We start from the raw sequence: 16,751 nt of genomic DNA on the forward strand, positions 1-16,751 counted from the left end.
GCATGAATTTTTTGCCATTTATTTGCATTCAGAAAAAAATAACATCAAATCAAATCGGCCCTGTCTGGGTCTGCCTGCCTGTGCACCCCCTGCTGACACGAGCATGCAGTGACGCTCCGCGTTCGCTTTTAGGATAACGTCATCCTTCGCGAGGCCACTTTAGATTTTCCCCTGTTGAACATGCAATATGTGACGCGAATATTTTAACCAGCAGCGTAATTTGACTGGCAGCGTAATACGTTAGTTCACCTACACGCTGGCTCCACAGTCACCATGTGTGTCACATGGTTGGAAATAGAGCTGTCATTTATATGTATACTTGCATGAATTTAATCTCTTTTTTGGCTGGGAGGATATCAGCACATATGGTTATACGTGTTTGTTGTTGGGTAGAACTCAATAAACTGTATTTTAATAAGAAAGTCTTCATAATTATTGTATTTTATTCAAGAACACTGTAATAGCCCAATATAGGACATGCAAACTTGAGAAAAGTAAACTCGGGGGCCACTTATTCTCACTCCTTAAAAATTACAAAATGAACTGAACATGAACGAGTTCAAAATTGAAATGGTGACCTGTGAATGCATTCCTTCTAATCGGTGTGAACTGAACTTTGAGCGAGTTCTGTTGAGGTGTGAACTTACACAAACACTATTCAGAAGGAAAGGTGGAATGTATGATTTCAAAACTGAATTGAAAATGCAGACCTGTTGCAAAGCCATACTGGAGTGGACGTCCAGCGCTGCGAGAGACGGAATTCGGCAGTCAGCTGTTTTCTTGCTCTCTTTCTTTGTTGCCTTTGAAAGCCGTCCTGCTGAGATTAAAAAAAATAAAGAAATAAATAAACTACAGAAGATCTGAGAAAGTATTCACTTTCTACACAGTCTATCATGTCGTAGATTTCATTTTAAATGGATACAATTTGCTATCTTTGCCTACCAATCTCCACGTAATAATCCATGATGACAAAGTAGACACCCTTTCAGAAAGGTATTCAGATTTATTACAAATCAAAAACTGAAATCTCTCATTCCTGAAAGTATTGGCCTCCCATGTTATACTCAGCTGCCTCCTGTTTGCTTTATTTCTCTCTGAGGATGTGTGTAAAACGTGACTGAAGTCCACCAGTGGCCAACTGAACTGACTGGACATCATTTGGAAAGGCCACACGTGGACCCGTGTAAAGAGGGTCCCACAATCCACCCTGCATGTCAGGAGAAAAACCAAGCCAGGAAGTCCAAGGAACTCTCTGCAGATGTCCACCTTCAAACTGTGGTGAGGCATAGAACAGGACAAGGGAAAAAAAAACTAAACACTTCTAAAGCTTTGAGTATTGCCAGGAGAACACTGGCTTCAAGAATTACGAAATGGAAGACATTTGGAACGACCAGGACTCCTCCAAGAGGTACAAAGTCAACAGAAGAGGGAGGTTGTGTTTGACTAACAGGCTGGAATTCTATGAGGAGGCAACAAAAGGATACGACCAGAGTGGAGCAGATGAGATGATTGATGTGGACGTTCAGAAAACATCTGATAAGGTGCCACCTGAGAGGTGGGCATCAAACTAAAAGAAGTGGCAGTTCAGGGTGTGGGGTGTAGATGGGTGCAGAATTGGCTCAGACACAGGAAGCAGAGGGTGATGGCGTGAGGAACCTCATCAGAATTGGGTGACGTTAAGAGTGGTGACCAGCAGGGGGCAATGTGGGGGCCGCTGCTATTTTTAATATTTATAAATGATTTAGATAGGAATATAAGGAACAAGCTGGTTAAGTCTGCAGATGATACCAAGATAGGTGGATTAGCAGATAATTTGGAATCCGTTATATCATTACATAAGGACTTGGACAGCAGACAGGCTTGGGCAGATTTGTGGCCGATGAAATTAAATGTCAGTAAATGTAAAGAATTACACATAGGAAGTAAAAATGTGAGGTTTGAATACACAATGGGTGGCCGGAAAATCGAGAGTCCACCTCATGAGAAGGACTTAGGAGTCATAGTGGACTCTAAGCTATCAACTGACAGACAAGCCATTAAGAAGGCTAACAGAATGTCAGGTTATATAGTGCCTTGATGTGTGGAGTACAAGTGCCATAAGAACACCCCTATGCTTGAACATGGTGTTTGTTATGGACAATCTGTGACGAGCACAGAAGTCCAATAACAAAACACCGCTCGGGTTCAGATCGGGGGGGCCATTCCTCCCAATCACGCCCTTCCAGGTCTCACTGTCATTGCCCACGTGAGCATTGAAGTCTCCCAGCAGTACAAGGGAGTCCCCAGAAGGTATGCCCTCTAGCACCCCCTCCAGGGACTCCTAAAAAGGGTGGGTACTCCGAACTGCTGTTCGGTGCATATGCACAAACAACAGTTAGGACCCGACGGCGGAGGGAGGACACCATCTCGTCCACCAGGGTAAACCCCAATGTACAGGCTCCAAGTCGGGGGGCAATAAGTATACCCACACCCGCTCGGCACCTCTCACCAGGGGGGCAACTCCAGAGTGGTACAGAGTCCAGCCCCTCTCAAGGAGATTGGTTCCAGAGTCCAAGCTGTGCGTCGAGGTGAGCCAGACTATATCTAGCCGGAACCTCTCGACCTCGCGCACTAGCTCAGGCTCCTTCCCCTTCAGAGAGGTGACATTCCACGTCCCAAGAGCCAGCTTCTGTAGCCGAGGATCAGACCCGCCTTCGGCCACCACCCAACCCACACTGCACCCGACCTCCTTGATCCCTCTCATAGGTGGTGAGCCCATGGGAAGGGGGACCCGCATTGCCTCTTCGAGCTGTGCCCGGCCGAGCCCCATGGGTGCAGGCCCGGCCACCAGGTGCTCGCCATCGAGCCCCACCTCCAGGCCTGGCTCCAGAGGGGGGCCCTGGTGACCCGCGTCCGGGCAAGGGAAAACGCCATCCAAAATTTTTATTCATCATAGGAGGTTTGAACCGTTCTTCGTCTCATCCCTCACCTAGGACCAGTTTGCCTTGGGTGACCCTACCAGGGGCATAAAGCCCCAGACAACAGAGCTCCTAGGATCATTGGGACACGCAAACCCCTCTACCACGATAAGGTGGCGGTTAAAGGAGGGGCGTCAGTCCACAATGAGACGCCAACTTCTGAGAGCACCTTGAATATCAGAATATCTTTATTGTCATTGTATTTAGTCCTCCAACCAGAAGGGGCGGAGTCAGTTGCTCTCATTGGATGTCTTCTCAGTGCTGGGGGAACAGAATGAGACAATGCAGTTAGCGACAGTGCCACCTGTCATTCCAGGGTGGTATTGCTTATCAAGAACGAGCCAGGAGGGTGATCCCTCAGCTGTGACACATGTTATGCCAGCATTTCTCAACCTTTAAGTATTTGCGACCCGAGTTTTCATAAGTTTTAATCGCGCCCCCCCTAACATTTTTTTGAAACCCTAATAAAATTTATTCCTATATTTTTTGCTGCCGATATACCGCTACAAGTTTAAAATTTCCCTACGAACAACGAAATTACGCCACATATGGCAACGTTTGCGCCCCCTTTTTTGAGAACCGCTGTGCTATGCCATTTATTCTCAAGTGCACCCAGTTAGTGTATAACATGACCAGCAAAAACAAGTCACTTGTCGGCCATTATCTATAATATATAGGAATATAAGGAACAAGCTGGCGATGTTTGCAGATGATACCAAGAGAGGTGGATTAGCAGATAATTTGGAATCTATTATATCATCACATAAGGACTTGGACAGCAGACAGGCTTGTGGCAGATGAGATTTAATGTCAGTAAATGTAAAGAATTACACATAAGAAGTAAAAATGTGAGGTTTGAATACACAATGGGCGGGCGGAAAATCGAGTCCACCTTATGAGAAGGATTTAGGAGTCGTAGTGGACTCTAAACTATCGACTGTCAGACAGTGTTCAGAAGCCATGAAGAAGGCTAACAGAATGTCAGGTTATATAGCGCCTTGAGGTGTGGAGTACAAGTCACAGGAGGTTCTGCTCAACCTTTATAACACACTGGTGAGGCCTCATCTGGAGTCCTGGGTGTGCAGTTTTGGTCTCCAGTCTCTGTCCTTTGTTTCTTTGGCCATTCTGACCAGGCTGTAACAGACTGATTTTGATGAACGCTCCCTCCAAGGCATTTTGCCGAGGAGTAAATAAAAGATACAGTGATCCCTCGCTATATCGCGCTTCGTCTTTCGCGGCTTCACTCCATCGCGGAATTTAAATGTAAGCATATGTGAATATATATCGCGGATTTTTCACTGCTTCGCGGATGTCTGCGGTCTACAGTACGTGTGCTTCCTCAGTTGATTTGCCCATTTGAATTCAAACAAGGGACGCTATTGGCGGATGGCTGAGAAGCTACCCAATCAGAGCACACGGTTAAGTTCCTGTGTGCTGCTGATTGGCTCAGCGATGGAGTGCTGCATTAATCAGGAAGTCTAATCTCACTCATTCAGCATTAACGTGCCCAAGCACCAACAGAGGATGCAAATGATTGCAGAAAAGGTAAAAGTTTTGGATATGTTGAAGGAAGGAAACAGCTACACCGCTGCAGGACACCATTACAGCATAAATGAGTCCACGATTCTTTTTATTTAAAAAGGAGGAAAAGCATATAAGATCTACGGCCGCAAAACGAGTTGCAAGTGGACGTGATAAGGCAGTAGTCTGGATGGAATCTGCTTTAGGGATTTGGATTGAAGAGTGCTGGAAGGAGAACAACGGCGGTGCTACACAGTCGCCTGAAGAGGCTCCTTTAGAAGAGCTGTAACGCTATCCTTTGTTGTGCAGTAAAATTAAACTCATCGTTATCGGACAAGTCGTCGTGTCATTGTTGGTGAGTAACCATAATTAATTATTTACGTACAGTACTTATTACATTTACATAGTTTAGTGTCACTGTACACACATTTTACTGTATACAATTTTTCTTGCATTGTACGTATTTATAGCTGGTGGCCTGTCTGTCGTAATGGCTGTAACATATGTGATATTGGAGACGCTCGATATCTTTAAAATAATATTTAGGTTTTACTGTATGTGAACTGTGTTTACATACATAATTTCAACGAATCTTACCTAATATCTAAAAGAATACAAAGGGTTTATGCTGTATAATTGTGCGTGAAATGTTTATAATAGTGTTGGAGAGTTTATAAGGGCTTAAAATATATAAAAATAACCATATAAACATATGGTTTCTACTTTGCGGATTTTCTTATTTCGCGGGTGGCTCTGGAACGCAACCCCCGCGATGGAGGAAGGATTACTGTATAAAGAGCAGCTTTTCTCCTGCCTGATTACTGAATTGTCCTGCTACAGGATGTAGCCACAATATTTATTCACTTTATGCATAATGCTTACTGACAGCTCCTTTCCTCTTTCATTTATCTTTAGATAAGTTAAGTGGGTTTCCCTTTGTTACCGATTCTGTTCATTTTTAGGCACATCTCTGCTTTGGATGGATGATGTGGTCCTGCTGGCCTTATCAGCCTGTGACCTTTGACACACACTGAGGTGGTTTGCAGCTGAGTGTGAAGTGGCTGGGGTGACAATCAGCACCTCCATGTCCAGGGTCCTGGGTCACAGCCAGAAAAGGGTGGAGTGCCAAACTCCCCCCCCCAAGGAGTGCAGATGACGTGCGTCAGGGTCTTGTTCATCAGAGAGAGTGAAGAAGTGAGCAGGAGAGCGACAGGCAGATCAGACCAGTGTTACCCTTCGTGCGGAAGTTCCACCGGTCCATTGGGGTGAAGAGAGAGTTGAGTCAAAAGGCAAAGCTCTCGATTTTCAGGTTGATCTACATTCCTCCCCTCACCTCTGGCCATGAGCTGTGGGTAACGACTGAAAGAAAAACATCATGGATACAAACAGCAGAAAGGAGTTTCCTTCACAGGGTGTCTGGGTTCGACCTCACAGACAGGGTGAGGAGTGCAGACATTCAGGCGGAGCTCAGACTAAAGCCACTGCTCCACCGCATCGAAAGGAGCCAGCTGAGGTGGCTCAGAAATCCGATTAGGATGCCCCCTGGGCACCTCCCTGAGTAGGTGTTTAGGGCATGTCCAACTGGAAGGAGATGTCAGGGCAGATGTAGGGCACACTGGAGAGACTGTATGTACCCTTCTCTCAGTTTACCTCTATGTCGAGATGCTCATGTAACCTGTGTGTGTGTGCTAGACCATCCATTATGTTGTCTGTTGGGCTTTTCTCTGAATTTACTATCTTACTCTTCTTAATTTATTTATTTGGTTTAGTGCAGTGCTATATACTGTATACCCTGCCTGTGAAGTGCCTTGAGCATGGGAAAGGTGCTATATAAATAAAATGTATTATTATTATTATGTATCCCTGGGCTGGCGTGGAAACATCTTGGTATCCCCCTGGAGTAGGTGGCGGGGAAAAGGGGTGTCTAGGCATCTTTGCTTAGACTGCTGCCCCTGCAACCCAGACAGGATAAGCGTCAGAAAATGGATGGAAGTTACAAAGACCATTTAACTGTCCTGGCACGACTTCAGCAGCAGGAGAAGCACATTCTTGTAGCAGAAGTTCATGTAAGGTGTGGCTGCAGCTTATACAGACAGCGACAGGCACAAGCAGCCGCCAATCTTATGATTCTGCAGGTGCTTCAGTAGCTTAAGGATAATAATAACAGTATAATAATCTTATACTGGAGCGGCTAGCACATGTGTGAAAGAGAAAAAAATACAAAATACACAAATGGTTTTAAATTAACCCTCTCAAGGGAAATCTGAAACAGTAAACTAATCCATATTTATGGTCGCCACAGAATGCTCCTTCTTTTTTAAGATACTAGGGGGCTCTGCCCACTGCTCACTTCGCTCGCCAACCCCTGGGTTTGGTTAACCAGATATACAATTTTAAGAGATTGTTATTTTCATGGGAATTGTTACATATACATTATTTTCACATTTACTTTAAAACTTCAGTAAAAACAATATTTGGAATTAACTCTTTGTCAATATCGCATTGAATTTTGATTCCGTGTTTGGACTTTCATCGTGACAACGCAACGTATAACTGCCCCTGAGTGAATTTCGCTTCTTTCTCTCTAATGAATAAAATGACTTTCTCGAATGTTTGTCTCTGAGATTTGTTGTCATAGTAAAAGTTGTTCTAACGGGAAACTGTAAACGTTTTAATACGAATGGCATCTCAAGATCACCTTCAGTGTCTACGCACTGCTCTTTCTTCTTCACTTAGCCATGTGTCATCAAAAACGTATAAAATTATTGTCCTGATGAAATTTATAAGAGCTGAGAGCGCAGGAAGCGTGTCTGCCAAAAGCATTCACACGACTAAGAGGTTAGATGACCACAGTCTTGTTTGAAAATAGCTGTAAGTAGGGCGTGACGTGAAGGAATCTCATGGCAGATGTCACCATCCCACGGGACTTGCTTCCAAAGGTTGTAAATATGACGTGACTTGAAAGAATCTCATGTTAAAAGTCTCCGTCTCGCGGGACTTCATTCCAAAAAGTCCCTTCAAAAAGTCACATCTCATCCCAAGATTTTTTTATTATAATAGAGAGGCATGCTTTTGGAAATTCACCAATTGGGAGTTTCTAAATTTAACAAAATTCTGGTGTACTTGAGGTATTTCACAGAATATTAAACTTTCAGGACAAATTTCCAGAAAAAATAAGTGCAACAAATTTCAACAAAATCAGTCCACTGGTTGCTGAGCCATTTCATGCAGATAGATAAAAAGTCAAACATGATGAAGACAACAAGAGCTTTCGTGTTATATGACAACACATCAGAAAAGACAAGATTCATTTTGTTTACCTTAGGAATTTTTTTCACATTTAATTACACACAGAAATTGTTTTGTTGTGCTCCTTGAAAATTTTGGAACTAAGCTACATAGCAGTGCTGACTGAAGGATAACAACATTATTGGTAAAATGCTGCCTTTACCCAGCTTTTTGTAAATATTCTTATTTGGTTTATGATGATGATGATAATAATAATACATTGTATTTATTTAGCTCCTTTCCCATGCTCAGGGTGCTTCACAGAGTCTCATAAAGCCACAGCAGGGTATCTGTAACATTGGATACAAATATATTCTGCACAGAACACTAAAACAGGTAAATACGGGATATATAAAGCATTAAATAGAAGAAAAGTCAATAAATCAGAGTAAAACACTAAATTTAATACTAGAAATAAAGCCTGAACAAATAACATAATTTGTGATATAGGACACATACAAATGAACCTGAGCTTCTGGACAGAGAGGTCAACTGAAAGAAGGGCCAGAATGTCAGGTTACGTGAGATGCCTTCCTTCCTGCACATATGAGGAGTCTGAAGTTGTTTTCTAAAGGAATGAATGGAGTCCGCTGATCTCATTAATTTTGGGAGGTCATTCCACAGTCTGGGAGCTATATAAAGCTCTGCTGTCACCCACAGAGTGCAGGTTAGTGTGGGGCACAACAAGATGGCCAGAATCGGAGGACCTCAGTGGGTGAACAGGAGCCTAGTGATGGAGATGTAGTCTGGTGTGAGGTCATTTAAAGCTTTGTAGGTCATTAATAGAATTTTATACTCAATCCTGTAAGACACAGAGAGCCAGTGAAGGTGAAGCAGGATGAGAGTTATAAGCTCACCGTTGCTAGTTTGTGTCAGAACTCTTGGAGCGGAGGTTTGAAACATCCGTAGTTACAATAATCGATGCAGGATGTAATACAAGCAGGGACAAGTCTCTCAGTATTGGAAAAGGAGAGGAAAGAGTGAACACGGGATTCCTGCCTTTAGTTCTAGTAGGACTGACGACTGCGATGCGGTGTTCACTGGATGTTCAAACTGTTCTTTATACAGCCTCCAGTTAATCCAAAATGCTGCTGCAAGAATTATTACAAGAACAAGAATATACGAACACATAAGTCCAGTTCTGAAGTCCTTACACTGGCTCCAGGTTAAGTTTAGGGCAGATTTCAAAACCCTCCTTTTAACATATAAAGCCTTAAAAGGCCGAGGTCCGGCTTACTTGTCTGAACTTATCATGACTTATAAACCAGAGCGCACATTAAGATCTCAAGATGCCGGTCTGCTTATGGGAATGGTGCTATATAAATAAAACGTATTATTATTATTATCTATACTAATAAAAGGCAAAGCCCTCACTGACTGACTGACTGACTGACTGACTGACTCACTCACTCACTCACTCATCACTAATTCTCCAACTTCCCGTGTAGGTGGAAGGCTGAAATTTGGCAGGCTCATTCCTTACAGCTTACTTACAAAAGTTTGGCAGGTTTCATTTCGAAATTCAAAGCATAACGGTCATAACTGGAACCTCTTTTTTGTCCATATACAGTAATGGACGGCAGCTCGCTGGCCGTGGGAGGCGGGGTTGCGTATCGCGTCATCACGCCTCGCACGTAATCATGTGAACTGACTGTGAAGGAGAAAGGACGGCCTTATATGGCGTTCGTTTATAAAACAGCAGACAGGCTGTGTAAAGGCAGCTTCACAAAAAACAGATCCTTAACAAATTGTTATTGGTATATTTTACCTCAGTTTAAAAAGGTTTTCTTTTCTTCTTAATAAAAATTTAAAAGCAGAACTTCGCCGCTGCAAAGCGCGCCTGACTTTATTGAAAAGAAACTAAACTTGCAGCGCCGCTCTTCAATGACGCGCCGCTATTCAATGACACTTGCCTAACGCCTGATTTTATTGAAAAGAAACTAAACTTGCAGCGCCGAGCACCGCCGCTATTCTATGACACTTTCCTAACGCCTGACTTTACTGAAAAGAAACTAAACTTGCAGTGCTGCTATTCAATGACGTGCCGCTATTCAATTACACTTGCCTTACGCCTGATGAGCCAAGAATTAGGGCGAAACACGTGTCGCGCACTCTTTGCATTATTTGACAGTAAACTATTTTCAACCATTCTATGATCTGTTTCTCACAACTGAAGGCGCCTTGGCTGATGTTAGCTGACTTGCTGGCCAACCATAAGCGTTACCTGGTAGGTAACCACCCATACAATCAGATTGTGATTCACACTACAAATGCAGTGAATGTAATTACCCCAATCTACATGCTACAGAAAACCTCAATGAAGAATAAACAGTGTGTAAGCATACATATTAACACATGTGCAATTAAACGTGTGCATTTACGGGGTGATCTCTCAGGCTTAAAAGCTCGCCTTTTATTAAAAAGGTAAATGCAAACTGTTTTCATTCTGAAGGGCACAAACCACGTTGGATTTCAGCCGTTAAACGCTCAAAAATGTCGGTACACCAGATAAATAAGCGCAACATATTATCAGTTGTATTGTATGCTTACAATACATATAGAAATGTGTTAATCGTTAACTAATAGTATGGGATGGTGTTTTTCGACTCGCGACTTGATTTAAACGATTCCATGTCTTGGTGGATTGGCGTAGCTTATTATCAATATCTTTACACCTGTTTTTAAGACTTATTGACTGAAACGGGCTTTCACGAAAAAACTTAGGGCTTTGCTACAGGATACACCCTCCACAAGTTAAGGAAGTAAAAATAAAGGTATATATTTCTGTTTTATTTAAACCTTTTAAGTTCGTATGCATAGCCCCATTTGGCTGTTTTAGTTTTTTTTTCTTTCTTCAGTAATATTTAATCTCCTTAAAGAAAAACAACATATGCATTTTACTTTTTTTGTATCTCTTTAGTAATATTTTAGTGTAAAAGGATAACCAGTATTTAAACCTTTTATGTTACTTTATAAAGTTATTTTACACAATGTTGAAAAATTAATAAGAAAGCTACATATTTTGGCAGCTGCTGCTTTAATTTTCAATGAAATGAAAAAAGCTCTCCAAGAGAAAACGTCAATGAAGAAGAAACAGTTTGCACTATCTAAAAAGGAGAAACCCTCATTTATAAAGGTTTGCTGCAGATGACTTAACTGAAAATAAATGAATAGTTCCTATGTGTATAATACATATTTATATCTATTTGACTTATGCCTTTATTCCACCAACTTACAACATCTGAGGTACAATTTGTTACATTACTTTTGTTTTTTGCAGCACAGGCAGGTGAAGTGACTTCCTCAGGGTCACACAGTGGTGTCAGTACCAGGATTTGAACTGACAAGCTCCGGGTTTGCTGAAATATTACTGAAGAAAGAAAAAAAACGAAAACGGGCAAATAGGGCTATGCATACAGATGTCCATCCATCCATTATCAAACCCGCTATATCCTAAATACAGGAGCCAATCCCTGCCAACACAGGGCACAAGGCAGGAAACAAACCCCGGGCAAGGTGCCAGCCCACCGCAGGGCGCACACACCCACACACACACGGGACAATTTAGAATCGCCAATGCACCTAACCTGCATGTCTTTGGACTGTGGGAGGAAACCGGAGTACCCGGAGGAAACCCACACAGACACAGGGAGAACATTCAAACTCCACGCAGGGAAGTGAACCCGGGTCTCCTAACTGGCACCTTTCACTGCGCCACCATGCCGCCCACATACAAACTTAAAAGGTTTAAATAAAACAGAAATATATACCTTTATTTTTACTTCCTTAACTTGTGGAGGGTGTATCCTGTAGCAAAGCCCTAAGTTTTTTCATGAAAGCCCCTTTCAGTCAATAAGCCTTAAAAACAGGTGTAAAGCTAAACTTGCAGCACCGCTATTCAATTACACTTGCCTAACGCCTCTTCTAAGGGGACATACTGTGGGATCTGGTCATCAGTCAAAGCACCAATCACAGGCCCGATTAGAAAGCGGGAAGCTGTGATTTGTCGTCTCCCTCCCATGTAACAATCACAGCCCGTGTTACAACGCACTATGTATGTATGTATGTATATATGTATATATATGTATATGTAGATATGTGTATATGTAGATATGTATATATATGTATATATGTATATGTATATTTATGTTTACATAACCTCTTTAACACACTACTTCTCCGCTGCGAAGCGCGGGTATTTTGCTAGTTATTAATAAAATTACAGTCGGAGGTTGAGCTTTTAGTTACAGGACCCCCTAAAACTGTGGAGTTGTCTGCCTGCTACTATAAGAGATGCCCCTTCGGTCTCAGCTTTTAAATCCTGGCTGTTTAGCACACCCTGACTAGAGCTGCTGATTAACTGTACAGACTGCATCTCTGCTGTTAGTTATTTACACTAAAACATAAGTCACATGATCATTATAATTTGTTACTAACCCTCACCTGTTCTGTTTCTCTTCTCGGTACTCAAATGTGGCACTTGGTGCCACGGCCCTCCTGCCAAGTTGTTTTGCCTGCCTAAGGTAAAGTCATCCCTGATGGAGGATTGCAGAAATCGTGGGGTAGAGGGGTCCTTTCATTTGATTGGCTGGCCCAGCGCTGTCTCAGCTGTGGAATGGCCAATTGGGGGAGGCAGCTTGATGGCTGAGGTCTCCAGGACCCTAAACAAATCCAAGTCATATTATATGATATCATCTACTGTTAAATTCTGCTCCGTACTTGTAAAATTTTTATTTTTATACTGTATTGAGGATTTGTTCTGTTCTGTGTATTGTATTGTATTGACCCCCTTCTTTTGACACCCACTGCACGCCCAACCTACCTGGAAAGGGGTCTCTCTTTCAACTGCCTCTCTCAAGGTTTCTTCCATTTTTTCCCTACAAGGGTTTTTTTGGGAGTTTTTCGTTGTCTTCTTAGAGAGTCGAGGCTGGGGGGCTGTCAAGAGGTAGGGCCTGTTAAAGCCCATTGTGGCACTTCTTGTGTGATTTTGGGCTACACAAAAATAAATTGTATTGTATTGTATGTGACGGAGATGGAAGTAAGAATATTTCTTAATGAAAGGAAGGAATGACACCAAGACTCCTTGCATTAGAAGAAGGTCTAATGAGATCACCATCAAGAGGGACTGAGGAGGAGTTCATTTTATTAAATTGTGCTTTAGTGCCAACTTGCAGGAGTTTGGTTTTGTTGCAGTTTAATTTTAAAGAGTTCTGCTCCATCCAGGTTTTAAATTTGTGAACTGAGAAAGCCCTGATGAAGCTTCACTTTTAACATTAAAATAAAGCTGAATAAAATGATAACCCAGCCCAAAGCTATGAATAGTATGGCCAATGGGAAGAATATAGATAACAGAAGAGCAGAGGGCCGAGGTGCCCCTTGTGTGACTGGCGCTGTGCTGGACCTGCTGTCCTCCAACTCAGGCAGTCAGAACGGCATCATCTGTTTTTCTCAAGTTATTTAGGTTATCATCTCCAACAACCAGCCCTGGCAGTTCTTCAGTCTCTCTTAACACCTTCTCAATGTACAAATCAAACAAGTCTGCAGAAAAGACTCATTCATGACTTTGGCCTAAATGGGCCTAAATGGCTTCGACAGTTAAGAATGAAATCCAAGGTTGGATCCCAGTAATCCTAATCTTGGCATGGCACACAGTCAGACTCTTGCTTATCAGTCAGACAGGACCTATAATTCTTTGCATTTATATAGCACTTTTCTCACTACTCAAAGCGCTCAGCAATTGCAGGTTAAGGGCCTTCTTGCTCAAGGGCCCAACAGAGCAGAGTCCCTATTGGCATTTACGGGATTCGAACCGGCAACCTTCCGATTGCCAGTGCAGATCCCTAGCCTCAGAGCCAACCATCGGAGGGCAGCTCCAGAGATACCCGGAATGTTCTCCATTCTGGACAGTAGAATGTCCTGTTTGACCCGAGTATCAGATGCTGCATTGAGGTCTAACAGAATTAATATGCCGCCCTGTCCAGAGTCTGCTGCTATAAGCAAATCATTCGTTACCTGAAGCAGAGCAGTTTCACAGCTGTACTGCACTCTAACACCAGTCTGAAAGGGGTCCGTCAGTTTAATAGAAGTCAGGTTTATCTAATAGGTTTTATTAGGAGGGATCACCTTCAGGTCCTTTGAGCTCCGGCAAATGACTACTGCTCAGTTCAGGGAGATGCACATCTGACTTGCCAAATTCCCATTTCTTCTTGCTGCCATTCCCTGTTCTATCGGGTGGAACAGATCGGTCATGAAGAGCACTTTTATCATGTGCTGCCTGAAACAAAAACAAAGAATTAAACATAAAAGATACATATGACGTATTTCTTTCTGGTTGCACACTGTCACAGCCAATAATATTATTGCCTCAATCAGCTTGAACAACTTTGGGCTGTCTGTGTAGAGTTGACACGTTCAATTCAGACAACTGTCCATCCATATCCTCAATCCACTTTTTTCCCCTGCAGTGTCCATTACAGATAGAAACTACTCTAGAAGGGCATGGAAGAAAATCCAGGAGCTCTCCATCAATCTGACTTCTAAAGGAGCCACTCTGGAATTAAAGGGTACAGTTAATGGAAGCTGTGTGAAGAGTAGTATGGGAGGGAGCCGTGGATGATGAAGTAGGAACACGAAGCAAAGCTGGAAAGAACAGAGATGGCAATGCTCAGGTATGTGGGCAGAGCGTCACAGAGTGAGAGGACGACAAATCCCATTAAGAGTTGGTGTACAGATAATAGGTGTTGTGCTGAGGAGAGATGGACTTAAGGCTACACCCACACGACTATGCTTTCAATTAAAAATGACATTTTCAAACATGGTTCACATTCCTGCCCCACACAATTCACGTAGCTCTCTGTGAGGAATATGCCCGTTCTCTCTGTATCTGCATAGTTTTTTTCCCAGGTATTCCAGGTTTTTTTTTTACCACATCCCGCAGATATACATGTTGGGGTAACTAGCAATTCAAAAAGAGTCTGTGCTTATCAGACCCATGGACAGACTGGCACCTCATCCAGATTTGTTTTCTGAATTGCTTCCAGTTCAACCCTGAGGACATTAGTTAGGTTTGAGAATGTTATTGGGTAGCCCGGTGGCGCATTGGGTAGCGCTGCTGCCTTGTAGTTAGGAGACCCGGGCTCGCTTCCTGGGTTCTCCCTGTGCGGAGTTTGCATGTTCTCCCCGGGTTTCCTCCCACAGTCCAAAGACATGCAGGTTAGGGGCATTGGTGGTCCTAAGTTGTCCCTGGTGTGTGCTTGGGGTGCTTTTGACACCCACTGCATGCCCAACCTACCTGGAATGGGGTCTCTCCTTGAACTGCTGGTTAGTGGAAATAGCCCAAATGTTGATAGAAATCAATATTTTGTACCTAATAGTCATATGAAAAACACACTAACACACACACAGAGACAGAGACATAATTCCAAAAATAGTATTTTCGGACTCAGGGAGGTCTAAAACGTCGAGATTCATCAAAATCTCGAGATCAAATTTTTGGTTTCTTCCATTTTTCCCTACAAGGTGTTTTTTTGGAGTTTTTCTTTGTCTTCTTAGACAGTCAAGGCTGGGGGGCTGTCAACAGGCCTGTTAAAACCCATTGCAGCACTTCTTGTGTGTTTTTGGGCTATACGACAATAAATTGTATTGTATTGTATGTGTCCTGCCCAGTATTTGTTCCTGCCTTATGCCCTGTGCTGGCTGGGATTGGCTCCAGCAGACCCCCCGTGACCCTGTGTTAGGATATGGCGGGTTCGACAATGACTGACTGACAATATTAAGACACAAAATGAACCAACGCATAAACAACCACCTGCGGCCATCACACAATAACTGAAAGTAAAGAAAGGTGAAGGCCTCAGTAAGGTTGATGTGCTCAGGTCCACAAAACATTTTGACAACGCTCTTGAAAAAGAAATGGAAATGCCTGCTATGACAGAATGAGCGCAATGGAATTAAAAAACAGGTTTAATTAGCAACGAGAATTGGCTTCAAGTGAAGAAACTGAATGAAGGTTGGAGTTTGAGGCCCCAACTCAGTTGCTCATCTGTTGGCTCACTTCACATCAAATTTAGGTTTAGGTGCCGTTTAAGGAAAAAAGAATCAATTCAGCAGTCAGAGTCACAAGAAAAGTCAATTAAAATAAAGAGAAATAGTAAATTAGCAGCAAAAACTGGTCACTAATCAAGAGTTCGAATGAAAACCTGCAGCCACAGTAGCTCTCCAGGACTGGAGTTGGAGACCCCTGTACTAGAGGGTGCTTGAGAATTATGTCAGACCATCTGTCAGAAGATTGAAGCTCAACAAAAAAGTGAACCTGACAAAGAACCCAGACATACCAGTAAATCCAAACAAGGAATGGATGAAATGAAACAGATGGTGGGTTCTAGAATGGCCAAGTTCAAGGTTGGATCTGGGCCCCATCGAGATGCTGTTGGGGAGTTGTGCATGCAAGACACCCCTCAAACATCAAACACCAGAAAGAATTCTGCATGGAGGAGTGCAAAAAAAAACACATCACCCAGCAGATGGCACAGACCGCTCGACAGTTCTACGAAACACCTGCTTGAGGGGGCAATTCCAGCAGTTAGAGCCAAGGGTGGACTTACTTTTCCCACAGACAGAAGTGGCATATCTGTTCATTTTTTACTGAATACATCATCCATCCATCTATTATCTAACCCGCTATATTCTAACACTGGGGTCTGCTAGAGCCAAGCCACACAGGGCACAAGGCAGGGCGCCAGCCCACCGCAGGGCACACACACCAAGCACAATTTAGGATCGCCAGTGCACCTAACCTGCATGTCTTTGGACTGTGGGAGGAAACCTACGCAGACACAGGGAGAACATGCAAACTCCACGCAGGGAGGACCCAGGAAGCAAACCTCAGGTCTCCTAACTGCGAGGCAGCAGCGCTACCCACTGCGCCACCATGCTGCCATTGAATACATTATTACAAAGTCAAATATTCATATTTGTTTTGCATTA

The 16,751-nt window shown here is 43.1% G+C and overlaps 2 protein-coding genes across 4 annotated transcripts in view; one reads left to right on the forward strand and one right to left on the reverse strand.

Moving 5' to 3' along the window:
• Nucleotides 1-16,751, forward strand: part of pkd2 (polycystic kidney disease 2) — a 913,849-nt gene that overhangs the window by 237,586 nt on the left and 659,512 nt on the right. The gene's annotated exons all lie outside the window — the stretch shown is intronic.
• Nucleotides 1-16,751, reverse strand: part of LOC114652388 (cyclin-dependent kinase-like 2) — a 71,068-nt gene that overhangs the window by 6,445 nt on the left and 47,872 nt on the right. For both annotated transcript variants that reach the window (XM_051928165.1, XM_051928166.1), the window contains exons 11-12: nt 13,890-14,040; nt 711-814 (exon numbers count right to left, since the gene is read on the reverse strand). In XM_051928165.1, the coding sequence (XP_051784125.1) occupies nt 711-814; nt 13,890-14,040 (255 nt within the window). The remainder of the gene's footprint in view (nt 1-710; nt 815-13,889; nt 14,041-16,751) is intronic.

Source organism: Erpetoichthys calabaricus, chromosome 5 (genome assembly GCF_900747795.2).
Source record: "Erpetoichthys calabaricus chromosome 5, fErpCal1.3, whole genome shotgun sequence".
Classification (NCBI taxonomy): Eukaryota; Metazoa; Chordata; class Cladistia; order Polypteriformes; family Polypteridae; genus Erpetoichthys; species Erpetoichthys calabaricus.